Consider the following 27,938-nt stretch of genomic DNA (forward strand, 5'->3'; position numbering starts at 1 on the left):
CATACTGACCTCGCCGCCATCACATGTCACACAGACTCACACACATATGCAAACATGCACAAAATACATACATAGTCAGACACACCAATGAATGTGTGTGCACGCGTACATACACAGCAGGATATCAGTGCTTGCATCCTTTTCTGTGGGGGGCAGAGACACAGCGGCAGGCCCCACACACCTTCTTGTTGACCGTAAAGGAAAGTGGCGACATTGCTATTTGTTAGAAATTAATTATTCAATGAGACATTTATGGTGCACAGAAAACATGTTTCATCCTGCTTCAACATCCTGTGTTTCTATATATGTCAAGCTGTCATGACAAGGAGACAGTGAGAGACAGATGGAAAGAGGTTTTCATCAAAAAGACAGATAGAGAGGGACAGAGAAGAGTAAAAGAGGATGATGAAAAAGTAAAAAGAGCAAATTAAACTAAATCCATTCATCCCAGACACCTGATTAGAATCTCAACTGGACATGGCTCCTTGCTGGGACTGTGAGAGCCCATTGGGACAGTTAGGGGCCATTCATCTTTCCCACAATCTACAATGTAGATAAAGCCCTGTCCTTCCAGCTTTTTCCACCTTATGGTAACCTGGGAAGCTGTCAGTGCAGTAACCTGTGAGGCTTGTAGCCTTAAGCATTATCGGTAGTTTGTGGGCATGTGGCAGGTAGAACAGACAGTATGAGGCTGCCTTCAGGCTGGCTTCCTGTAGGTGTTTTTCTACAAGAAGATTTACAATACAGGATTTCTCTCGTTGTTGTTGTTCAAAGTCAATAAATCAGTCTGGTGGTTCTCTGTAGTTATTTTCCATAGACCCCAAGGAGGGTTGTGACCAGGCCCGGCTCCAGGGAGCGCTGTAGTAAGGCTTAACCCCCCCCCCCAAGTGACATTCAATGCCCCCCCCACGCAAATGATTTCCATCCATCCATTATCTACAATTTTTAATTCAATTTAAGAAAGACCAATCCAATCCAAATCATGTTTGCACGTTTCCTTCACATGTTGCATCAGCAGGTGTTCTTGCGAGTTTCAGTAGGATAAGTTATGCTCAGTTGGTACACTTTTTTTGCTGTGCGCGAATTGACCAAAAGTCAAATGGATATAAGAAGATTTTTCAAAGTTAACAAAAGCAAATTACACACTCAAAATTATCGAAGCGAAGAAGGAGGAGAGGGAACTGCACCTGGAGTTACTAAGGCTAGTCCACGGAGCGGGGAGCAACAGGGAACCGCTTCCGAAGTAACGGAGGCATGGAGCGGGGAGCAACAGCCGTCCTTAGCCATAGCTAGCAGTGAGGAAAGTGGGCAACGTTCCTTCAAACAATCCTCACAGTAGCTCTACAACTGGCAGCTTTGCACTGGACGATTTGGGAGTTGATATGCCTGTTCAGCCCAGCCTGAGCAAATTCCCAGTTCGTTTGATTAAGGGCCAGAAACGATCTTTCGTAAGCCAGTGGTATAACCACAGGGAGTGGTTGGAATACAGCGTCAAAGCTGGCGCAGCATTTTGTTTCACTTGCCGAAAGTTCGGAGTTGGTATTGACAGTAGTCAACACAGCAGTTAGCGACAAATCACAATTATCTCTCTGCTAACATTGATATGATAGAATTTCTAGCATCAAAACCAGTTAGATGCGTTTCAGTCATGAGGGGAGGTCAGTTGTGGCCTGTTTCTGTCTTTATGTGAATACACTCTAAGGAAAGATCCAGAATTACAGAAAATATTGATGATGATACCCGAAAATGCACGATATACGTCACACACCGTACAAAATGAGCTGATTCGCATAATGAGTGATATACTGACGGAGAAAATTGTTGAGGAAATTGATGAGTCCTGGTTTACTATTAAAGCGGACCCAACTGGGGTTGAGAATATTTCCATTGTTCTGCGATTTGTAGTAGATAAATATGAGGGGAGGGAACGGCTGTTGATTGTGGGAATCCTGGGCTTGATGTGGTGTTTTTTAAACTCCCACTCTGCTGCGAACTTGCAAACTGCGGTCCATTGTCCGACATAACCTCATCTGGGATTCTATGTCTTGCAAACATGTAATTCAGAGCTACAATTACAAGTTTGGTTGTTGTCTGGGGCAGCTTGGCAATTTCCAGATACTTAGAGTAGTAATCTACACAGAGTAGATAATCACCTTGATCAAAATGGAAAAGATCCATACCCAGTTTTGCCCATGATCGATCTGGAATGTCATGACACAGCAGTGGTTCTTTCACATTGCTCTTTTTGAAAGTGTGACAGACCCCAAACTTCATCACAATGTCCTCAATTTGTCTGGACATCCCGGCCAAAAATTATACATCTCTTGCCCTCTTTTTGCATTTGACAATCCCTAGATGAGCTTCATGGATTTTTTGATGCATTTCTGCTCTCAGTCGTTCAGGGACAATGAGTCTGGAGTTTTTGAAAACAAGTCCTTTTGAGTAGCTGAGTTTTTCTCTGAATGTCCAGTATTACTTTATTTCAGCCGCAACTTGGCTAACCTGCTCTGGCCAACCTGACTGAACCGCTTTCATCACGAGCTGTAGTTCACCATCCGCTGCTGTTGCAGTTTTGAACTGACTAAGTTTTTCTTCTGAAATTGGAAGGTGTGCTGATAGAAGATTAACTTGTACTTCCTCTTCAAGTAGTTGTTCAGAATGTTTTTGTAGCTAAGCTCTGCTGAGTGTATCCGCAATATGCAACTCTTTTCCTGGTTTGTAGGTTACACACAAGTCAAAAGGCTGCAGTGCCAACAGCATCCTCTGTAGTCTGGGAGGAGCTTTGTGTAGTCCTTTTTGAACACTGCCTCAAGTGGTTTATGGTCAGACTCCATCTGTACCTTTTTCCATATAGATACTGTTTGAAATTTTCACACCCATACACTATGGCTAACAGTTCTTTTTCTATCTGCGCATATCTCTTCTGTGTGTCGGTAAGAAACCTCGAGCCATAAGCAATGGTTTGTCCATCCTGCATTATCACAGCTCCCAATCCTTCAGCGCTTGCATCCATTGATAATGTAACATCCTTGTTCACGTCATAACACTTGAGAACTGGGGCATTGCTTGCCAGTTTCTTCAGCTGCTCGAGGCTGTGTTGCTGCTGTGTGTCCCAATGCCACTCAACATCCCCCTCCAAGAGCTTTCTGAGTGGAGCGCTTACATCAGACAGGTTCGGGATGAACTTTGAGAGGTACTGCAACATACCTAGGAACCTCAGCAGTGCACCTTTGTTCTGTGGCTGTGGCATATCCACTACTGCTCTGACTTTTTCTTGGTCTGGCTTTAGGCCCTCAGCACTCAGAATGTGACCAATATATTGTATCTCTGTCATTCCAATCTTATAATTGTCTTTGTTGAGCTTGAGATTTATGCTCCTGATTCTGTCCAGAAGCTGTCAAAGCCTTTTGTCATGTTGTTCCTTGTCAGCACCCCACACTAGGATGTCGTCAATGATGTTCACAACACCTTCTAGGTCCTCCAGTCTCTGCGCTATGCATTTTTGGAAAACCTCCGGAGCTGATGAGACACCAAAAGGAAGACGTTTGACTCAGTACCGACCGAATGGTGTGTTGAAGGTACACAACTTAGAATTATCCTCGTCTAGTTGTATTTGCCAGAATCCATGGTTTGTGTCTAATACAGAAAATACTTTTGCATCTGGCATCTCAGCCACAACGTCCACTACTGTCCTCAGGGGATAGTGTTCCCTCTTTATGGCTTTGTTGAGGTCTTGGGGGTCTATGCAGAGCCTTAGTTTTTTATTTAGCTTGTTGACAGTAAACATGCTGTTAACCCAGTCAATGGGTTCTGTTTGTTTTTCAACCACACTAAGGTTCTCCATTCTATCTAGTTCACTTTTGATTTTGTCCTTCAGTGCTAAAGGGACTTTTCTGGGCGGGTGGATAACTGGAGTTACTGCCGGAACTGTCTGAATGTGATGCTATCCAGGCACACACCCCAACCCTGTGAACACATCACTGTAATCCTTTAGGATGTCTATTTCCACTTCCTTGCCACCTTGTAGAGCCTTTTTATCAGTCCCATCTGAGCGCAGGAATCACCACCTAGGATAGCTGGGAAGTTGGGTTTTATTATCTGGAACTCCAACTCATGCACTTCAGTTTTGTACTCACATTTTAGCGTTGCCTTGCCCAATGGCACTGCTTTGTAGTGGGAATATGCAACCAACTTGATGCTGGACTCCATTAGTTGTACATCCTTTTCAGCCACTTGTCGATAGGTTGTGAGAGGCAAAACATTGCAATCTGCACCGGTATCCAACCTGAATGTGAGCTTTTGGCCATTTACTTTGAGTACTTCAGTCCATTTTTCTGTTTTGTTTCTTGTCTTTTCTCTTTTGTCGTCTTTTCTTTCCACTTTTCTTTGACTCAAGAGCTCCAAGAAACATTTCACTCTCTTGTTCTTCAATTTCATTTACATTTCTCTCCATTTTCCGACAGCCTTCTGTCGGTTTCTTTGCTTTGCACATGCGACCATCGTGGTTTTGTCTTTTGCACACTTTGCATGTTTGACCGTAGGCAGGACATTTGCGAGCCTCGTGTTTGTATCCACATTTACTGCAGTCATATTTATTATTACTGACACTGCTCTCTTTAGGCTTTTTTGTTAGCTTCGTTAGCTCTGCAGATATCAACAGCTTTTGCCAATGACAAGTCGGGCTCTCTGAGCAGTCTAGCTCTCACCTGATCATTTGTTACTCCACACACGATGCGGTCCCTTATCAGCGACTCTGTGAGCTGCCCAAACTCGCAGTTATTTGCTTTATTTTTCAAATCAGTCACGTATGCATCGATTGACTCACCCTTTCATTGGACCCTTATGAAAAACACGTGCCTCATGTATGTTATGTTCCTCCTGGGTCTAGTACTGCCGAAACTTCTCTTTTATTGTGTCTAAGGTCTGCATCGTCATCAAAGTCCATGGTACTAAATACCTTGATTGCTTCCTCTCCAGCCACATGGAGAAAAGTAGCGCACATCACCTTTTCTGACTTGTCAGCGATGCCGCGAGCAACTAGGAACAGCTTAAACCTCTGAATCCACGAACGTCAATTTTCCGCCAGGTTCCCTTCCAGGCACAAGCTGTTCGGTGGGTTTAGTTGCTCCACACTTTACTTCTGTCACCATGCCATATATGTATAGTTATTTAGATTAACAATGATGCGACACAATAACTCAGACGGATAGCACGTTAATTCAGCTAGACTGTCGTTTTACTGAATGTCTTCTTCTGTGGTGTTACATGTCATTCAACAATTACGTTACAGCAGCAGCGCTACCACAGGCTAAGTCTAGTTACTACACATCACAACAACCACCAGCTACATTTAGTAGTCACCTGTCATGTACTGTACTATACATTTAAGAGGAACTCTGTGATAGAGATAGGTAACTAGGGGGAGACATTTTATGTAACACATATCCGCAGTTGAGACTTCAGTAAAAGAGTTGGTGTTCAAAACAGGTGTCCGTGATTTGATCCCGAAAAACCTAATTAAAATAATTAAGGTAAAGGAAGAAGTTACAAAATATAACATTGGCGACGAGAATTGGGAAAGCACAAGTAAGTGAATTTACTTTCAACGTGGATAAAGTGAGTATTCCGATGTTTGAGTGCTTCAAAGATCCAGCTACATTAGCTCCAAGATGGAAAAGATGGCTGACTTCGTTCGAACTTTTTGCCGATGGGAGGGGACTTATCGTCAACGATGATACACCAGCTGCAACTATGCAGCGCAGGGGAGCGTTGCTTTTACATCATGCGGGGCCAGAGGCACAAGGTGTTTTTTCCACCTTGCCTAATACCGGAAATGCAGCCGATTATGATATGGCAGTGCAAGTGTTGAATGCTTATTTTGTACCGCGAGTTAATATAACTTTCGCGTGGCAGTCATTTCATACACTTAAACAAAAACAAGGAGAGACAGCACAACAACTTGCAACTAGACCCAAGCAAGCGGCTAGAGACTGCATTTAATGCTGATGCCAACAATCAAAGTCGTGACGCAGTAGTCGCACGATGTTCATCAAGTTGTGTGCGCCGCAAACTTCAGGAAGAAGGGCATGATCTCACTCTCGCCCGTGCGTTGGAGGTCGCATCGGTCTGTGAGAGGATGGAGGAGCAGATGTCAGCGCCATCGGGGGAAGAGACTGCAAAGACAGGGAATGAAAGCGTGAATCGCATTGGGCAAAAACAAGATTCAAAAGACTGCAATACTCACAGAGAAGTAAGTCAGAACAACGTTGTTACAGATGTGGAAATGCAGATCACTTTGGCAAAGATCCGAAATGCCCAGCTAGAGGTCAGAAGTGCCATAAATGTAATGGCAATGATCATTTCTCTAAGGTAGGTAGGACCAAGAATATAGGGAAACAAATAGTCAATAATGTGAAAGAGCAATCAAAATATGCTTTTGTGGCGAGTGACGACTCACTGCAAAATAGACTGGCTGTTTGCGTGGGTGGAGTAACCTTAAAGATGCTCGTAGACTCTGGTGCAACCTGCAATATAATTGATGAGAAAACCTGGGGGAAACTGAAGTCACAACACATAAAATGACCTTCCTATGTCCTAGAGGCAGAGAGAAAAGTTTATGCTTATACATCTAGCCAGCCATTAGCAAAAAAAGGAGCTTTCAAATATGAAACAAAGATCGGAGATTCCTCTGAATATGCTGAGTTCATTGTCCTCAAAGGAGATGGTGAGCCACTATACAGCAGTAAAGCTGGGAGTATTGAGAATTGGCACAAATATTGCAGCAGTTGCAGATCTGAAACAGTCATTACAGGCACAGTACCCAGATGTGTTCCAGGGTGGGGGAAAAGTAAAAACCAAGTAAATCAGTCTTTACATCAATCCTGACATTCAGCCCTTAAGGCGGATACCGTTTAATCTGAGGGGACCTGTAGAGAAAATAAAGGAACTGTTAGACATTGACATCATTGAAACAGTGAATGGACCTACTCTATGGGTTAATCCAGTAGTCATCGTGCCAAAAGGCAACTCCGAAATTTGACTTTGTCTTTATATGCGGCAAGCAAACCGTGCTATCGTCAGGGAACGATACCCCATACCTACAGTAGATGAAATCCTGCAAGGCATGAACAGGTCCATGGTGTTCAGCAAACTAGATGTTAAGTGGGGTTGCCACCAACTGGAGCTAACACCATCATCACACCAGATCACAACATTTGCCATCCACAACGGAGTCTATAGATAAAAACGGTTGATCTTGGGAGTGTCTTCAGGCAGCAAGCAATATTAACATGAAATAGCCTCTGCACTAGCTGGAATAGAAGGAGCTGAAAACATTTCAGACGATGTCATCGTTCATGCACCAGACCAAAAGACACATGACCAATGGCTACACGCTGTCATGAAACGTCTGGAGGAGTGTGGACTTAATTCCTAGCTTGTGTCTCTTGTCTTTTACCGAGCCTGTGGCAAGCTTGCATCTAAAATGCTAATTTTGCCAATTTAAAGTTTTGGTCTAACTGCGATAAATGTGCCGGTGTTCTCTCTCTCTCTCTCTCTCTCTCTCTCTCTCTCTCTCTCTCTCTCTCTCTCTCTCTCTCTCTCTCTCTCTCTCTCTGTTTGCAGTATGCAAGAAAGAATGGTGTGCTGTTGATGGAATGAGCTCCTGTCTTCTATCAGGGCTGAAGACTTGATTTATTTAAGACGGGTCCAACAACTTATGTATTCTAGTCCTACCGTAATAGATGGTCGAGCATGACCGTGATTCTGATTTTTGCTGTTGTCCAGTTTATGAGGAAGCCCCTACTGTTCTGCTGCCGGTTGCACCAGCAGAGCGTAAGGTCGATAGTAAGTTCAGATGTAAAGTCCATCTTTACCTTGCCATCACTTAAAACGCAGCTTAACACGGAGTGCGTAAATCGAGTCTTAATCAAAACATTGCCGCATTTAAAGACGTCTCTGTTGTTTCCAGCCAATCAGCGGCACCTTACAATGTAAACAGGAAGTACGGCATTTTCGACATTTGCTGTGTGCACATTAGCCTGCACGTGTCATTGTGCTAAATCAGGCGTTCCAGCCCCATGAGTCAGAAGGAGAAGGGCCCACATCTGTCAAGTTTGCAATAATTATCATAGACAAATTTCCTCTTTTAACCTTTCATACGAGCCTGTTGATAGTGTCCGGCTGCCCTACGTTAATGTACCCCGTTAGGCGTGTGTGTGTCTTACAAGGGCGGCGGTGTATTTTACAGTAAGGCAAAGTACTTCACACGTCCGTTTCTCATGTGTTTATTTTGTACCGGTGTGCATTTGCTCATGGGTGCTGAAGGTTGTCTAGCAACAAGTTTTAACTGAGTCAACGGAATAAGAGCCAACCGGTGTTGCAAAAGCAAATGTCAATCAATGTCGTCATACGGGTCCAGCTGTCGCGAAGAAGTCGTTAACCTACGAAAACCGCGTCGTCCATTTTCTCTTCATTTTGCAGCAGGTTTTCCACTTGCTGAAAAAGCCATAGCAACGGGGTTTTTTTCTTTTGCTGCGGACGTTACACCTACATAGTATCAGGTGTAAGTTTTAAGATATAACCAGCTTACTCTGGTGACATGGTAATTTACCTTTGCCTTTACTATTGGGTGTTCCGTGATATATGCCTGTAGTATCACACACACACACACACACATACACACAAATCTGCTCACTTCTGCAACGAGTCGCTTCGCATTAAGCGTCTGCTAATTGAGAAAATTAAAAAAGTTATTAAGTGTTATTCGGTGCTAATGATCTTAAGTGGGATACTTGTAAAAATAACATGGTAAAAATAAAATCACGGATCCACATGCAGCGCTCGTTAGTCTTCTTCTAGTCCTTACAACCTGTAACGGAAACAACAATGACAAGACTGCCATCTACTGGTAAAACGGAAAAAATACAACAAATTAATCCAAAACTAAAGGAAAGTTTGAACTTTTATCTCTTTATGAGCATTTATTTATCTGAAACACACAAAACAATACATTCAGTTTTAAATTAAGCTCTGGAGTGTAAACCACTATGGATATTTACAGGGTGTTACTTTAGCGAGTCGGCCTATACAATATGTTACCAGTGCGCAGTGTGTAGATCATTGAAGCTACAGCAAACGAGATTTAGTTACGAACAAACAAGCCAAGAAAAGTCGTTCAAGTGGGTTCCAGGTACATTTCAATACTCAAGCGTGCAGCAAGAGCTGTCAAGTTCAGTTAAAGTTCAATAGCCAGTCAGTCCACTGTTTCTTCTTGGAGTCAGCAGCCTGCAACATAGTGGTTCTCAATCTCCGGTCCTCCGGAACCACCACTACACGGGTGTAGTCGTAGTCAGCCCAGGAAAGTTTGTGGATTGGTGGGTGGTGCTGGGGATGGACAGGACACCTGATACCAAGCCGTCCTTTCACCAACAAATACACTATATACTTAACGGTATACTGGTATTTTAGCGGAAGGCATGCCAAATAACGAATGTGGCATCATTAGGCAAATAACACGGGGCTTAACCCTGGTGTTCTGTTCACTCATTAGCAACGGATGTGGCCCGCTGTTCGCCGGTCACAGTGACTCTGCCCACCCTTGAATTTGATGGAAATAAAGAACATTGTAAAATGTAGCAATCTAAAAACACCAACCATCTTGTTATCATCATCTCAATTATTAACATTTATTATTCTAGTTATCAACCGAAATGGTCATTTTGACCCGAGCAGAACACATGACATGGTCGTGACAGTGAACTTATTTTGATCGCTGCTTGGCTTCATTGAATACGCTTCACCTAAGAATTGGGGGGGGGGGGTTAAGGACCACCCCATCCTATCCTCCGCCATCACCCATGCGGTACTATTGCAGGTTTTCTAGTATGCCAGGTGTTTCACGTTCACATTTTACGTTCATCTATTGCTGCAGTTATTCCAGTCTCCGACCGGGAAGGTTTCAACACACCTGGAAGCGCAGGCGCGCGTTACTTTAAGATAACCTGGCAGGATAGAAAACCAGCGGCGCTGTGCGGACCTGTTTGAGAACCACTATCCTAAACCAAAGTAACTTGGTTATTTGGGGGGTTTTTTGTTTTTTGTTTTGGGGGGGGTGGTGGAGTGAAGGCGGGGTGTCAGAACTCCTTCCGGCGGGAGTCACCCGGGTCGTCTTTGCCCTCCGCACTGCCTTTGGGATGCACGCCGTCCTGCGAGCCCTCCGCCACGACGCCGTCCGACTCCTCCTCGATGGCGAAGCGTACGTCCGCGGAGGAGCAGAGGGAGCTGACGCTGCTCTGCTCCGCGCACAGGGCGCAGGACAGCGGGGACAGCGCCATGTCCTCGTAGTGCAGTCTGCCCGATCCCGGGGCGCAGGAGGAGGAAGGCGAGGAGGGGGAGAAGGAGAAGGGGGTGCTGTGCTTCTTGGGCAACGCTCCCCACTCCCGCTGCTCCTCCTCATGCACGAGGCGCGTGAATACGTTGGTCCTCCTCTTCTCCCGCCGCTTGGAGCGGAAGTAGCCCAGCAGGATGCCAAGGAGGAAGACCCCGTAGAACGACATCACTATCAGTATGTACAAGGACGCGTTCCCGTCTCCCGGGTCCACTCGAGGCTGCCGGTCGTCCGTGCGCTGGAAAAGAGCCTCGGACGCTGTTGAGTTGACGGAGCCGTCCATCCTCCCTCACACACGCACACAGCTTACCTAAAGAGAGTGCTGAAAACGAGCGGAAAGAGAAGGCGTGAGCATTTTTTTAATATTCGCCTACACGCTGTTTTACGCACGCGTTACGCGCACATTACGCGCATAGACATTAGAAAAGTCAAGACCGGCGCCTGTCACCAACACTGGATAATTTCTTTCACATTAAAAAAAAGAAGTAATAATAACTATAATATCTGTGAGCAGTAGGCCTATTAATTAATAGAAATAGTACTTGCAAAATGGATAACTCACCCAGAGGATCATGCAAATCTGTGGTTCTCGTGTCCTTGTGCGCGCCTCTTGAGTTGAACAGCACTGACGAAGGGATGTGGACATTTATATAGCGACCCCAGGGTGTCACGAATCACGTGTTTCACCACACACACACATACACGCACGCACGCACGCACTTCAATCAGGAGAGGACTTGGTTCTCTTTTCATTGAGTCAGACTTATGCTGTTCATTTATAGGTCACAGACAAACTTTCACTTCTCTTGCAAAAGAATCATAAGCCTGTGCAGAGTTTGGAGTGTTACTTTATAAAGGTATTCCTGGCGGGTGGCGTGGCGGTCTATTCCGTTACCTACCAACACGGAGATCGTCGGTTCAAATCCCCGTGTTACCTCCTGCTTGGTCGGGCGTCCCTACAGACACAGTTGGCCGTCTCTGCGGGTGGGAAGCCGGATGTGGGTATGTGTCCTGGTCGCTGCACTAGCGCCTCCTCTGGTCGGTCGGGGTGCCTGTTCGGGGAGAGGGGGAACTTGGGGGAATAGTGTGATCGTCCCACGTGCTACATTCCCCTGATGCAACTCGTCACTGTCAGGTGAAAAGAAGCGGCTGGTGACTCCACATGTATCGGAGGAGGCATGTGGTAGTCTGCGGCCCTCCCCGGATCGGCAGATGAGGTGGAGCAGCGGCTCAGAAGAGTGGGGTAATTGGCCGAATGCAATTGGGCAGAAAAAAGGGGAACAATAAATAAATAAGTATATTCTGTTACAATTACAAATTACCTGTTGCAAAATGTATTCAGTTACTTTTAAGTATCGCAATATTAATATCACAATATTATCACAATGTCACAAAATTAATAATAATTGTTAATATTCGATAAGATAAAATTAATAAGTAATGTAACCTGGTTACTTTCAGTTACTTTTGGATTACCCCGATGCCAAATATGAAAAAAAGATAAAAGAAAGGATATCAATAACATTACTTTTACTTACGTGCATTTTGTAAGACAAAAAACAATATCATCTTAGAACGGACAATGGAGACACAAAACTTTTAAGCATCAAAACATGTAGTAAAAAGGCAAAGAGACACTGTTGTTTTAGTTTAATGCATAGATTAAAGGCAACCATACCCACCCTCTCTTTTAGGCCTGCTACATGAATTAAGAGTGTTTTTTTTAATCCAAAAAAAATAATCAGGTGTTAAAAAGAACATCATAAAGTAAATTCAGGCAGTAGGCCTTTGGATTCCACATTAAAGTAGAGGCTATGCCTACACATGTCCCACATTGTCCCACACAAACACACTATTTGTCCTCACATTTGGTTTGTTGGCATCTGGTCACCCTACATGCAAGCCAGAGTAAAAGAGGGTGCCACAGAGACAAATGTGAGCTCAGAAAAATAAGGGACACTTAACCCTAACTCATCTCGGCTCCCACCGGCTACCTACCCAGGCCCCATGACCCCCACCTCAATTGGAAAGGTTGATTTTTTTTCTAGTAAGTAACAATTCCCCTGATTCTATGGATGCACACACAGTGTGCTATTAGTCCAGAATGTGGCAGGCTTGAAAGGCTCATGTAAAAAGCAGTATGCAGTAGGCTAGACAACAGCCTGCAGTAAGTAAACCTGTCAGAGTAATGTCTCTAGAAAACACATGTATCTATGTCATGTTTCAGTTGGGTGCTTTATTGGCAAACAAAAGCAACACACAAAATAAATTCTTAAATATAACAACGTACTGTTGTAAAACTATACAATGTGCTCCTTTTTATTCCTTAACAAAATTATATTATTTGATTTAATAATAAACGTAACAATTTAGGACTTAGGCCATGTGTCCCTAGTACCCCGGGGAAACTGCTCTGGTAAACCACCAGAAGGGAGAAATACGGAGGCACTGCCTGCATATTTCTCCCTTCTCCGGTTGTGAGAATACGAAACAAATCACAGTCTGTATCGGTTCAGCAAGGAAGGCATCATTTCTTTCTAAAATACATGACGATTCCATTTTTTAAGGGACGAGTGGCAATATAAACAAGGAGGAAACCGACCAGACCCACGGCACACATTGCTAAGTGTGAAGTTGATCGGATGAACGGTTTTCGAGAAAATCGAAGGACAGACAGATGGATGGCTGGACGGAAAGACAGACAGAGAGACAGCTGAACGGATGGACAGACAGATGGAGACCCCTTCCATTTTAGTTAGATTATTATTATTCTGAAGTATTTTGAAATGTATATAATTAATATATCAAAGACTAACGAGCACGCATCCTACTAAGCATCCCTCTCAGGTCATCAGAAAGACATGCATGTTAGGGTTAACACTCCTGTCTCTGCCCCTGACTGAGACAAGGCAAGAAGAACTGGAATTGGTCCTCGGGCACTGCACGGCGGCTGCACACTGCTCCTAACTACATGGCTACCCACTGTTTCCAGTGTGTGCGTTGGAATAGGCTAAATGCGGAGGATGAATTTCCTCATGGGGATTAATAAAGTACATCTTATCTTAGGTCATCCGTAAGTGACCACAGTTTTCAATGCATAGCCCACCGTATTGGAATACAGTTACACTTTTTTTGGTATCCTGGTTACATAACGCCCATTACTGTATTCCGTTACTCCCCAAGCCTGTAAATGACATGGGAGGATGCAATTAGGCAGATAGAGAGGCAGATAGAAAGATATATGTTAATATTGATGTGATCCTTCTCAATGGGGAAAATCCCATCTGCACAGTGCACTCTGGTTGCTAGCTTTACACATTTTGAAAGTCAGCTTCCTCTCAGTTTGATTGCATCTTCATTGAAGGGACATTTTACAGACATCATTTTAAAGGCCTAACCATCATTAGTAGAGCAGTCCCAGCTTGTCACTCACCCGACAACACCATAAATCCTTTGTTCTCTGGTTTCTAAGGGCCGGTGGTGTTGTCAAATGCTGATTTCATGTCCAAAAAATTTAAGTTGGATTTTTTTTTGTTGCATAAAGTGGCTTTTCTCTTTTTAAAATTAGATATCCAAGTGCTACATCTCACTAGACAGTCAAAGCACTCCTCCCTTTTCATCAGACATTACCAAAGGAAGGGCAGCTCTCACTGGGAATATCGCCTGTGAAACTGTAATGCATGGTGAGCATCAAGTGTTGAATTGAATTGGGCGCCGACCGGCAATCACCACTTATTTAATCAGTGTATTCTGAGTTCATTCAGTTTGTTTTTGCTTCAGCTGGGATGTTGAGACTTAAAATGAGTCTGCATTATGCATCATTTTCAACGAAGGCACATGGAACGAGACACGGATATCTTTCAATTTCCACCACGTCTTTTCCAAGGGCTAATACCTCGTCATCCGCTTTAAAGGAAGAGTTATGGAGTCATGGACAAGGGCTTTTCTCAATTTAATACAGCCTGCGTAGACCAAACACAATTTTTATTTACTTAATTTGATAATTTTCCAAGGCAAATTACAAATAAATACAGAAGGTTGCATTTATGTTACAAGGCAGATTCCCGACATAGAGCAGGAGAGAAGCTCAAGAAATGGAAAATGATAATAAAGCTTAAATAGAGTCAAAATAGGTACTATGCATTTGCGTCATCCAGTGAACACTGCTCCACGCACATGTATTTACAGGGACATATCAACAAAGAATCAGTTGGGAATTACAAAGGCCTGTTATCTCTGGGTGACAGCACAACACATACTGTCAAGAAACACTGTCATCAGCTGTTGTGTCGTATTGTCTGGAACACCTTTTAAAAATGAGACTCACTTCTAAAAGAAATCACTCAGAATCACAAGGAAAGGCATCATGTGTCACGTTGTGAGGGACGCCGTGTTTGTGCACACATGCAGGTGCGTAAATTATGCAACAAGTCCCTAAATGGGCTTTAACAGTTCTTAGAAATAAAAGTTGGCCGTACACACAGAGGCCATACTTATCAAAATCTACCAATTTTTCAACTAATACACTCAAGTGCATTGAAACGGTTTGTTTCCCCCACCCATTGGTTTGTAATCATTGCATAATTTTGATGGAGATGTTGAATTTTATGGAAATCGTATTTTCATAAAGCACAATGTCGCGACATCAGGAATAGCAATAACAGCAGTTTCAGCTATCATGCAAACAAGTGCATCTGCATTTCTCCCAAGTGCACACAGTGTTTACTGTACTGTGTGTAGAAAAAGATTATTCTATCACTGCAGGAACAACAGCAGTACGTCTTTATTTCCGCTTTTATAAATATTAGGCCCGGTTATCATCAATGTCATAAATCAGAACAATATCTTTGGTCGTGATCATGACAAAACAGCCTTTATTAGGCTACATATGACTTGAGCATTTCACCAACCTCTCCTTATTTGCCCTCAAATGACTTTTTCCTCTTTGTATTGGAGGTGCTTATGGGAGAGACGTCCCGCGAGTAATGGAGTCAATGCTTGTGACTGTGGGTGGGAAACTAAATAAACCATTCACAGAACTCAAAACAAGCGAACAGCAAAAAGAAACAAAAGAACGAACCATTTCCTGACCCGCAGGAAACTAATTGCGACGCAAAGCCGGGTTTTGATATGAGAAAAAAAGTTCTGCAGAATTCCTTGGAGCTGAGAAGTTATCTGAAATCACAAAGGCAAAAGGGATATGTGCTAGTCAATGAAAATGAGCAGAAGTGAAAACGAATAACGCAACAAGAGATTCAGAAATTTTAGTGAAATGACCCCTCCTCCCCCCATCTTATGAGTTTCATTGGTTATCACACCACATATATATGACATCACGATTTTGATGGTCCAAAAAAAGGTAACAACAGAAACTTGTTTCCGTCAAGCTCAGCACTCAGACAACAGCTCAAAACACACCTCGAAAAGCTTTCGACTTACTAACTCATGCACAGACTTACAAAGATCTCCTAAAAGAGGACGCACACTTAGATGAAGAAAAGGAACAGGCAGCATTGTACAGGGACATTTCATAGTGCTTTCCTTCAAGAAACTCAACTTTATTTTTTTTACCAGTCCTCAAAGCTTAAGCAATACTTGTAAATCGGACATTTAAATATGAGGTGTTCCCAACCTGTTTGTACATGCACAGTAAAGGGGATATTGCAACGTGGCCTCAATTCTCTAGTATCTATACCTCATTCTATCAATCTTTCTTTTTTGGTCATGGGAGAGCAAAGATACACTGGAGATTCAAGTAGCTGTTCCTTTTTTGGTGGTGGTGCTGGTAGGGCTGGGGATGGTGGAGAACTTTCCCATGGAGAAGACGGGACAGGGAGTGTTTCTGAGTGCTGGTCTGCAACCTGGATCACAAATTATGCCCTGGTGGTTTTTGCTGACTACTTCCCGCCATACATTCTGTCAATGTCTTCCTGGTAGTGTGTTTTTAGCTCCTTGCGCTTGAGCTTGAATGCATCAGTCACTAATCCTGTCTCTGGGGTCCATGGTTCAGGGCTGAGTCGGATCTTACGTGGGATCTCAAACCGCTCCAGCTGGGCTGCAATGGATGAGGAGGAAATACAAAACAAATGTTAGAAATGTAGGGTGACTAATGCAGCAATCTGGACCACCTGTACACGTTTGAGAGGCTGCAGAGCAAACTGCACCTCAAAACTTTGTTGGAATGACCGAGTTTTAGCATGATAAAACTCAAACCAGTCATTCCAACTGATGTAAAATACCTGTGCCCGAGGCTGAAGACAAATGGTTTAACCTTCAACATCTTCTCACCTGCCAAAGCAGCCTCAGTAATGACCTTGAGGACCACCTCCTCCATGGTCATGTTGTTACACAGCTGCTCCCATGAGCCTGGGACATGATTCTCCTCCGCAAGTGCTAGCAGCTGCTTCTGGTTGGGCACCACAAAGCCAATTACGTACGTCTCATCACTGTGCAACAGGAAGAGTGGAGACATAATGTGGAAGAGTAAGTTATAGTCAATTTATGGAGATTTAGATGGACAGTAGTCTTTGGGGGTATTCAAGCTACAGCCTGTGTCAAATGAGGTGGTGCAATGGGAGACTGGTGCATGCATGTGCAATAAATGTACTGGGCAGGAAACCACAAATTTATCAGCCAAAAGGGAAAATTCTGCTCAGAGTGTGTTTAGGCTTATAATGCACACTAGAATTACTCATGTGCATGGGAATACACACACACACACACACACACACACACACAAACACACACATACACAAACAATGCACACACAAAACACACATACCTGTTGGCATAGGCACAGATGTTGTCAATCAACGGGCAATTTTTCAGCATGGCCTCCACCTTCCCAAGGGAGACATACTCTCCTGCCTGGAGCTTCACCAAGTCTTTCTTACGGTCTGGACTCAGTGAAGAAAGAGTGCAGGGTGTTACAATATATGTGTGTGTGTGTGTGTGTGTGTGTGTGTGTTTTCAGAGAAGAGAACCTAGAGGAGGGACCTTTTTTCCATTGCAATGTATATGTTTGAACTGTCTGCTGTAGATAAAATAAGTTGGGAGTCTAAATCATGTAAATACGAATGTAGTGAAATTCTGAGAAGTGAGGCTGAATTTGAGCCATTTGGTTTTCCATACACGAGGAAAAAACATTCCTCGGGGAAGCAACATAGAAAGGGGCTACTCCATTAGACTAGATAAGCAATTGTAAATATTTGCAGGAACATAGACTAGTTTTTAACTGCGGCACTGATCCACACTGTTATGACATACTGTGCTCCAGAAATCTGGCTGCAAATCCTGTTAAGAAGTAGTACCGGAAGGGACCAAAAATTGTACAGTAACAACAGGCCTGACTGAAAATCAAATTATCTCCTTTTAAATTAACACTTCAAAACGGCATGCTTGATTAGTTTGCACACCAAACAAATGATAAAATGATCAAGTTTTTCTCTTTCAAACATATTTTTCTCTCAAACTATGCCTATGGACTATTAGACTTCCAAAAAGGTTTGCCAAGCTTCATGGGGAAAATGTCAGAAGAGGAAGAAAAAAAGAGCAGAAAATCCAATAGGCAGCAAATACTTCTTTGCAGCATTTTGTATGAAGTAAAACCTTGGGTCAAACTAGCCCGTGATTTGTGTAAACTTACTGTCCACCCATTTCTGAACTCCCTTACCATCTGTTCATCCATCTTCTACTCCTCTTATCAGTAGAATGTCTGATTCACCCATTTGCCCATTCACCCACAAATCCATGTGTCCATCTGTTGACCATCTTTGTCCATCCCATCTTTCCATCCATCCATCCATCCATCCATCCATCCATCCATCCATCCATCCATCAGCCTCTCCTCACCAATAATCTTGAGGCATCCATCTTCATGGAATTCTCCTATGTCTCCTGTGCAGAACCACCGCTGTCCGCTTGCATCTACAAAGAAGTCCTCCTGATTCTTTGCTTCATTTTTATAGTAACCCATGGTTACGTTGGGCCCACCAATCAGAATCTCTCCTCTTGGGCATGGTTGGTCTGTGCTACGGTAACAACCTGGAAGAGTTCAAACAATAACATAGAACATAGAAACTAGATGACATAATGATAGAAAAGTACATATTTTAACAGGATATCATAGAGATATGCATCATGTTTTTCTTTTGCCCTTTTTATTGCCTCAGTAACCATATAGTGAAATTAGAACAATGGTCCAGCACGTTACAATGAAGAACTAAATTATGTAATATCAAGATGCAAGGGAACATAATAAAATGTGAGAGAACAGTAAAAATGAATTACGATTCAGTAAGACGTTGAGGGACAAGATATAAAGAGCTGAGAAAAGTGGTGTAGTTATTTGAGCTGACAGTTGCTGATATGAGGAGTGATAGTTCCTCTTTAATGCCAAGTGCTATTCTCACTAGTGAACTAGGGAACATGCAGATAATGGAAGGAAGAATGCTGAAGTGACAGTGGTGGTTCGAGGAATTTTTAACTGGGGTGCCCCAGGGATGGCAAAGGGATGTTGAGAGATGGCCACAATGTGCTGTTAATGTGCATGCACAGCACCCAGCATTTTTTATATGCAACAATATTCTACCAATAATAGGCTGAAACATAAATTAATAGGCTGTGCATACACATAACCGTTGATGGTCATTCTCCTATTTGCAGAACCTTTATAGTCAAGTAGGCTAACACTTACAATGACAAATAAATAGGACCTTTTTCTGAGCTCATTTACAAAATTTAAGGCTATTAAGTAGTCAAATGCTCTAAGCGAACCACCAAACAAACATGCATTATGCAAACCCTGGGTTCTATCTTCCTCTAAATGAACACAAAATGACTAATCTGAATTATATAGTATACCAGTGGTTCCCAACCTTTTTTGAGTACTGTACCCCCAAAGCATTTCAAGCCTACCTAAAGTACCCCTTACTACACAATCAATTGTGGTGATCACCAGGATATAGTATCATTGATGTATATAATTTATATATACATATACAGTATTTTATTTAGTCTATATATACATATACAGTATTTTATTAAGCCTATATATTCATTCATTCATTCATTCATTCATTCATCATCAGCCGCTTCTCTGGGGTTGGGTTGCGGTGGCAGCGAGCTAAGTAGGGCACTCCAGACACCCCTCTCCCCAGCAACGCCTTCCAGCTCCTCCTGGGGGATCCCAAGGTGTTCCCAGACCAGATTGAACATGTAGTCCCTGCAGCAAGTTCTGGGTCTACCCCGGGGTCTGAGCCCAGACACCCTATGGAGGAAACTCATTTCAGCCGTTTGTATCTGCGATCTCACCCTTTCAGTCACTACCCAAAGCTCATGACCATAGGTGAGGGTTGGAAAGAAGATTGACTGGTAAATTGAGAGCTTTGCCTTCTGGCTCAGCTCCCTCTTCACCACAACGGTCCAGTACAATGTCCGCATTACTGCTGATGCTGCACCAATCCACCTGTCAAGCTCCCACTCCATTCTACCCTAACTCGTGAACAAGACCCCGATATACTTGAACTCCTTCACTTGAGGCAAGAACTCATCCCCAACCCGCAGGGAGCAATCCACCATTTTCTGGTACAGAACCATGGCCTCAGACTTGGAGGTGCTGACTCTCATCCCAGCCATTTCACACTCAGCTGCAAACCGCCCCAGTGCGCGCTGGAGGTCGCGTTCTGATGAAGCCAACAAAACCACATCATCTGCGAAGAGCAGAGATGCAATTCTGAGGTTCCCAAAACGGACACACTCCTCACCTTGGCTGCGCCTTGAGATCATGTCCATGAATATCACAAACAAAATCGGAGACAAGGGGCAACCTTGGCGGAGTCCGACACCCACCGAAAATGTGTTTGACTTTGTGCCAAGAATGCGGACACAGCTCTCACTTTGGTTATACAAGGACTGGATGACTTGTAGCAACTACCCCAGTACCCCATACTCCCAAAGTACCCCCCCCCCCACAGAGTGCCCCGGGGTACACGGTCGTAAGCCTTCTCCAAGTACACAAAACACATGTAGACTGGCTGGTCAAACTCCCATGCCCCCCTCAGCACTTCCGCAAGGGTAAAGAATTGGTCCATTGTTCCACGGCCAGGACGGAATCCGTATTGTTCCTTCTGGATCCGAGGTTCGACAATCAGTCGGAGCCTCCTTTCAAGCACCCTAGAGTAGACTTTACCAGGGGGCTGAGCAATGTGGTGCCCCGATAATTGGAGCAAACCCTCCGGTCCCCTTTTTGAATATGGGAACCACCACCCCAGTCTGCCACTCCACAGGTACTGTCCATGACCTCCACGCAACACTGAAGAGGTGTGTCAACCAAGATAACCCAACAATGTCCAGAGCCTTCAGCATCTCAGGGCGAATCTCATCTACACCCGGCACCTTGTCACCGAGGAGCTTTTTAACTACCTCAGAGACCTCTGCCAGGGATATGGGTGGGGCTTCCCCTGAGTCTTCAGACTCTACCTCCTCTACTGAGGACGTGTTAGTCGGGTTCAGGAGCTCCTAAAGGTGTTCTTTCCCCCTCTCGACAACATCCCCAGTCCGGGTCAACAGTTCCCCTTCCCGGCTGAACACAGCCTGAGTCAAGCCCTGCTTCCCCTTCCTGAGTCCCCGGATGGTTTGCCAGAACTTCCTGGAGGCCAACCAAAAGTCCTCCTCCGTAGCCTCACCGAACTCCTCCCACACCCGAGTTTTTGCTTCTGCGACCGCCGAAGGGGCAGCCCTTCTGGACTCCCAGTACCTGTCTGCTGCTTCAGGAGACCCCTGGGCCAACCAAGTCTGAAAGGCCTCCTTCTTCAGCCTGATTGCTTCCCTCACCGCCAGTGTCCACCAGCGGGTTCTTAGGTTGCCGCCTTGACAGGCACCAATGTCCTTATGACCACAGCTCCTGCCTGCCGCATCTGCAATAGAGGCTTTGAACATGGCCCACTCAAACTCCATGTCCCCAGTCTCCCTCGGGATACACGAGAACTTCTTCTGGAGGTGGGAGTTGAAGACCTCACGGACAGGGGCCTCCGCCAGACATTCCCAGTTCACCCTCACTACACGTCTGGGCTTGCCAGGTCTGTCTGGCAGCCTTCCCCACCATCTGATCCAACTCACCACCAGGTGGTGATCAGTTGATAGCTCTGCTCCTCTCGTCATCCGAGTGTCCAAAACATACGGCCGCAGATCTGATGATACGACCACAAAGTCTGTCATCGATCTTCGGCCTAAGGTGTTCTGGTACCAAGTACACTTACGAACTGCATTATGTTCGAACATGGTGTTTGTTATGGCCAATCCATGACTCACACAGAAGTCCAATAACAAGGCACTGCGCAGGTTCAGATTGGGGAGACCGTTCCTCCCAATCATGCCCCTCCAGGTTTCTCCATTGTTGCCCACGTGAGCGTTGAAGTCCCCCAGCAGAACTATAGAGTCCCGAGGCGGAGCCCTATCCAGGACACCACCCAGAGACTCCAAGAAGCCCGGATACTCCAAACTGCTATTAGGTGCATAAGCACACACAACAGTCACAGCCTTCCCCCCAGCGACTCAAAGTCATATAGAGGCAACCCTCTCATTCCCCAGGGAGAACTCAACACGGCGGCGCTCAGCCGGGAACTTGTGAGTATCCCCACACCTGCCCGGTGCCTGTGACCTTGGCCAACTACGGAAAAGTAATGAGTCCAGCCCCTCTACAGGACTTTGGTACCAGAGCCCATGTCTGTGTGTGGAGGTGAGCCCAACTATATCTAGTTGGTACCGCGCCACCTCCCGCATCAGCTCAGGCTCCTTCCCTGCCAGAGAGGTGACATTCCACATCCCAAGGACCAATCTGTGATGCCAGAAGTCGGCACACCCCAGTCCCCACCTTTGCCTGCTGCCCGGCCTGCATTGCACCCTATCCCAATGCTCATCCCCGTGTGTGGTGGGTCCATGGGATCACCCCATAGTCTATATATCATTAATTTGATTGTACCTTTTTATAGAAAAAAAATAAGACCCAATCTCCCCAATGAATGTGACACTTTACTCATATTCAATCACAACTAATCATATTACTTATAATAGCCATTGTTTATAGACTTAAATGGAATACACAATTGTAATTCTAGTCAGATCTACTCATGCCTTAATTATGGGGCAGTGATATTGATAAGCCTCTAAACTCACGCATACACACAGTCGCAAATTTTTTTGCCTGCTTTCCTTCCTGCCTTTGGCAGAATTAACTGTGTTGCTTTTAGCCTGGATTATATTTTTAGATTCTTCATATTTGTTTAATATTATAGTTTGCTCATCTTGTGGAAAGTATGCAGCTCTGGTAGACTTGCCCTTGTTTGCAATTGGTCATATGGTGCAAATACTGCCCCTTTTACATGAACATGCTCATAGCTAGATTGAGAAAACCTGGGATGACTTAACAGGTTGATACCCACCATCATAACATCGCTTATTTGTGATTGTGGTTGCTAGGTTTAGTGAAGCAAGCCAATGAAAAGATATCCTGCTTATGTTGAACTTCCTTCATAGTACAGGCCTCAGACATACAGGGTTCAGGCACGTGTCTCAGTATAAACAAACATATTGGTCAAACACCCGCCCTATAGCAAGGTAGAAGCCAATGATGTGGCAGAAATTTTGAGGTGGTATCTGGGGTGGCCAATCACATTGTAGGGGTGGCACTGGCCACCCCATTAAAACTGCACATGTGAAGTGAGTCACACTGTGTGTGTGTGTGTGTGTGTGTGTGTGTGTGTGTGTGTGTGTGTGTGTGTGTGTGTGTGTGTGTGTGTGTGTGTAAAAGGTGGATGTTCATCAGCAAGCTGGTACTAAATTGTGTGGGTATGTGTGCGTTTGTGGGTGCATGTGTGTGAAGCTCCTGTTCAAGTCTTACTCACCCTCCAACCAGTCATTCAATTTGATCTCGCAACAAACCAGTGGTCCTCCTACTCTCCCAGTGCTGTAATCCCAAACTAGAAAAATACACAGACAACACACACACACACACACACACACACACACACACACACACACACACACACACACACACACAATTACGAACTGAGCTGACAATTAAGAGACGCACAAACATTAACACACAACGTTTATTACTATGGCAACCAGACGTCACTTGTCCCCTTGTAATGGTAACCTCATGTGGACAAAATATTTTCCAAGCTCAGATAACCACAAAGAAAAGTGGTGGGCAGTAGGCCACTGTATTGGTTTAGTCTACTCGGGAAAGCCAAGGAATATTTCCATTATTTCACAATTGTGTTTGTAATGGTAGACATTACAAAGTCCGCATCTTTCCAAATTTAATATTATTGGTTTTTTGTTTTGTTTGCTGGACTGGCCAGAGGGGCCAGCCCTACAAAGGCGAATGTCCCTGACTAATTGGGTCCACACCATTACCACGCCGGCATACGCCAGTGGTGCATCAAGTAGGCTGGATTTGCATATCATTTGAAAGGTGTCTCAGCTGGTGCATACGCCTGATGCACCGCTCAATTCAAGCGGCATGTACGTCTGCCTTGACCACATGGCTGATACGAAAACAACAGGGCAAGTCTTGATGCCAAGCGCCAATGCAACCTTAAATTGATGAATGAAGTCGGTGTATCTGCTTAATGAGTTGCATCCCTGTGGCATCTTATCTCGCCAACCATTAAGTTTAAGTTTCCTTTATTAATCCCCTAGATGAAATTCAGTTACTGCAAATTAGCCCATCCTAGCTGTGATCTGTCTAGCTAGGAGCAGTGACTGGGCTGCGGCCTTGATGCTGCGCCCGGGGACCAACTCCATTTCTTTTTCCATTGCCTTGGTCAGGGGCACAGACAGGAGTATAAATCCTAATATGCATGTTTCTTTTTGATGGTGGGGGAAACCGGAGCACCCGGAAAAAACCCACTGCAGACACAGGGAGAACATGCAAACTCCACAGAGAGGACAACCTGGGATGAGCCCCAAGGTTGGACAACCCTGGGGTTTGAATCCAGGACCTACTTGCTGTGAGAAGACAGCGCTAACCACTGGACCACCGTGCCACTCAAGTCAGACACAATAAACTAAAATTAATGACACAATAAACATTGATCGCTCTGACAGATCCATGTTTTGTTTAAGGTGACACCTCCTCCTGCCGACAAATGTTTCCCCCTCCATTTAAGAAATATGCTCCTCCCTTGCCGCTTGTCATAGCTTCTCGCTGGATTGTGCCCTGGCTGTAGGAAAAGGAGTGCGCCCACTGACTGACTGCCTGAGTGATTAGTTTGACACTATTAGGCCACTGGATCGGGTGACCAATGATAGTTCTAGTTAGTGGCGACCAATAACGTCACTCAAGTTACACGATTGGTGGACCAACCAATGATGTCACTGGTAAACATGGAAGTGGGAGTTTCCCTATTGGCTGTGAATCAGCGCAGCGGTTCACTGTACGCTAACGAACGTAATATCTACGGATGAATTTTACATTACATGAGCTCTAAATTGATTCTAGTTTACTTTACTGCACCTCCGATATCACAAACATGAATGAAATTGGTTTATTTAAGGGAGGCTATCATACAAATCAGGCCTAAAGTTTAAAAAATAAACTCATTGCGTAGCTGCTAAATTAACCAGCAGTCTAGCATAAACCCTTATAGACATGCCTATAGCGTACTCTGGATGAGAACGCAAGGGAAAGCTGTCATTTAAAAAAAAATTTTTTTTGGCATTTTCCACCTTTTATTAGATAGTGATAGTCAAAAGAGACAGGAAAGGCAGGGGGGAGAGAGGGATGACATGCAGCAAAGGGCCTGGGCTGGATTCAAACCCAGGCTACTGCGGTAAGGATTCAGCTTTATGTGGCAGAGGGGGTGGAGCAGCGACTTTTTTCAAAAGTCACGTGTTTCCATTACTCGCTTTTTAGTTCGCAATTTCAAATTGGTCATTAAGCAGGTTAATGGAAACCCGCCTACTGTTGGAATGTGGCGGTAGCTAGCTAGCTAGCTAATTCACTAAGGCAACATATAAGAAGTTTTTTCAAAAAGAAAAAGGATGAAGGAAACGATGTGCAGGCGAGGCTAGAGGAGGCGAAGGAAGAGTCAACACCTGTTGCTGTAGCAGGAGAGAGCGAGAGGGAGAGAGAGAGAGAGAGAGAGAGAGAGAGAGAGAGAGAGAGAGAGAGAGAGAGAGAGAGAGAGAGAGAGAGAGAGAGAGAGGAGCACAACAGAGGAAAGGACGAGGCTATGAAGAAAGATGTTATCAGATGGCAAGATATATAAACCTGTTGCTGCATTGTCCTGTAGCTGGCATCCAGTAGTGTTGTGTGACTGTCAGCCCATATGGAATAATGAGCACTGATGACTATTTAGCCCCAGTGGAATGCAATAGTGCATTAATGGTTTGCTTTTGTATAATCTGATATCGGTTGTTGTGTTCAAATAATTGGTTAAGTCTATGTCTAAAATAAATTGATAACATGTGTTTATGATTTAATCATCACATCAAAAATGCAAGATTTGGTTAGATTTTGGTTGACATATGCTGACTGCATCCTTTTTATGACCAGGACAGGAGAGAGGAGCAGAGAACAGGAGGGGAGAGCAGAGGAGATGAGGAGTAGGGCAGACAGATGAGACACCAAAAAGAGCTACTGGAGAGATGAAGAAGAGGAGAGTATCAATCAGATAGACAGAGTTAACACAGTTTGTCACAGTTCAAAAGGAGTCCTTGTCACACAATAGAAGCAGAAGCTATGAGACCAGGGTTGGTCAATTTTCCAAATTGGACAAAGCATTGGCAATATGCAATCTAGCATATGACTGCTTCATCAACATCAAGGCTCTTATTTTTTCTTAGTCTTTTAAACTAACTAAAAATAATAACGAAGTTGAATGAGAACTCAGATGGCACTCATTTTGTTTATTTTGATTTCATGTTGTGAAAGCCAGCCTACGCACCTGACCGGGACCTTTTGGTAGAGCACAGTGTCTCACATCTTATATTCATTTTACTCTGAAATAATGGGAAAATAGTGAAATTATTGGGAGAAACTCTAAAGATTTGTGGGCTGGGCTAAACCCCCAGCGTTTCAGGAGCCTAACAATACCTCCGAAGATACCCATCAAAATCCTGAGTCAAAAAAATGATCAGAAATTATTAAAACAGAACTCACCTTTTTCATTTTTTTCTGCTGATTATTAAACACTACAGTATCAGGAAAAACAACAACACCCCCCCAAAACCAACATTAATTCTGTTTTGATAATTCTCTTTAGGTGCTAATTACAAAATGTCCAAGTCATTTAATTTGGGATATGCCTCCAATTATTGTATGAATTAGGAAGTGTTATTTAAACTTTCATATCATACAGTAGTTTGATAGTCTCACAAGGGGCTAATGAGTTGATGCCGTATGCAATTCTTGCTGTACAAGGAGAATTACTGGATCTATCAGACTGTTGATGTTTGTTTTTCCATAACTCTCTACCCTCCTTTTCAAACAAAGAGCCTGCTCCTCCTCCCCCTGCTCCAACTGACAGTCTATTTGTCTCCTAACTACCGCCCTCCCATCCGCTTTCCCACCCCCCCAATACAACACTCTGCCCTCTCTCCTCCCAGTGCTTTTATCTCGGTTCCATGTCCGAGGCACTCCTTCCTTCCCTCAACAAGACATTTCTCTCTCCAAGTGTCCCTTTGAGCCCTCAAGTTACATATCCCGACTCCAGAGACCACTCTTTTCTCTTCCTAATGGCAATCCATCCATCCATACCTGATGGATGTCATGTGATCATAATGTCGTATCCCCTTTTCTCTCCCTGAATCGTGTACCAGTACACCAAACAAACTATATAATTTTACAACACTGATGGGGCCTGAGTTTTGGGTGGGAGGCAGTGTTGAACAGTGGCATGGCTTTTTTGGCATGATTATGTTTCTGTTTTCTACTTGTGACTTGTCAAATAAATTAATAAGTTCGTAATATTCAATACATGTTTTGCATTTTAGCATTTAACACGCTAAGGCTGCGATCACATTGGATGCATTTTAGGCACCTTTTTATAATTGTTTTCAATTGGTGCAGAGCAATTTGCCTTGCCGTCTGAGCACCCTGGGCGTCTCGCTTTTTCTCTGTCCGGTGCGCGTCTTGTTTTTGGAGAGATGCCGCGAACACCTGAAGCGGAAAAATTTACAACTCTGAGCAGAAAAACGCTGTACGTCACCCCCACTTTTTCTCTGCTGTCCAATCAGAGGGGCAGAGGGGTGGGCCTTCTCAACTATACTCTTTACCACAAAAAAATTGAAGGGGGATGGTGGGGACAATCATCCTGGTAGTGGGTGGAGGGTGCGTGCGTATGTATGTGTGTGTGTGTGTGTGTATGTGTGTGTGTGTTGGGGGGGCTTCTAAAAAGCACAATGACCTTTCACACAGTAGCCGTAGGCATACATATTTCTAACCATGATTTGTCATGGTTAAAAATATGTGTGCCTACGGCTTACACTGGGTATATTGAAAAAGTATCTGAGAGCTCAGAAATAAAACATGTCTCTTGTCATA

The 27,938-nt window shown here is 44.2% G+C and overlaps 2 protein-coding genes across 2 annotated transcripts in view; both read right to left on the reverse strand.

Moving 5' to 3' along the window:
• Positions 1 to 8,944: 8,944 nt before the first annotated feature.
• On the reverse strand, positions 8,945 to 11,011 carry kcne4 (potassium voltage-gated channel, Isk-related family, member 4). Its single transcript, XM_056283906.1, has 2 exons — positions 10,950 to 11,011; positions 8,945 to 10,709 (listed from the first exon to the last, which is right to left on the reverse strand). The coding sequence occupies exon 2, from the start codon at positions 10,668 to 10,670 to the stop codon at positions 10,134 to 10,136; it is 537 nt and encodes a 178-aa protein (XP_056139881.1). The 5' UTR covers positions 10,671 to 10,709; positions 10,950 to 11,011; the 3' UTR covers positions 8,945 to 10,133.
• Positions 11,012 to 14,332: 3,321 nt separating this feature from the next.
• The window catches only part of acsl3a (acyl-CoA synthetase long chain family member 3a), a 42,839-nt gene continuing 29,233 nt past the window's right edge, over positions 14,333 to 27,938 (reverse strand). Inside the window, exons 11-15 of the mRNA XM_056283291.1 lie at positions 23,290 to 23,364; positions 18,239 to 18,430; positions 17,169 to 17,283; positions 16,676 to 16,833; positions 14,333 to 16,442 (exon numbers count right to left, since the gene is read on the reverse strand). Of these exons, the coding sequence (XP_056139266.1) occupies positions 16,285 to 16,442; positions 16,676 to 16,833; positions 17,169 to 17,283; positions 18,239 to 18,430; positions 23,290 to 23,364 (698 nt within the window). The 3' untranslated portion in view covers positions 14,333 to 16,284. The remainder of the gene's footprint in view (positions 16,443 to 16,675; positions 16,834 to 17,168; positions 17,284 to 18,238; positions 18,431 to 23,289; positions 23,365 to 27,938) is intronic.

The sequence above is a fragment of the Lampris incognitus genome, chromosome 7, assembly GCF_029633865.1.
Source record: "Lampris incognitus isolate fLamInc1 chromosome 7, fLamInc1.hap2, whole genome shotgun sequence".
In the NCBI taxonomy this organism is placed as follows: Eukaryota; Metazoa; Chordata; class Actinopteri; order Lampriformes; family Lampridae; genus Lampris; species Lampris incognitus.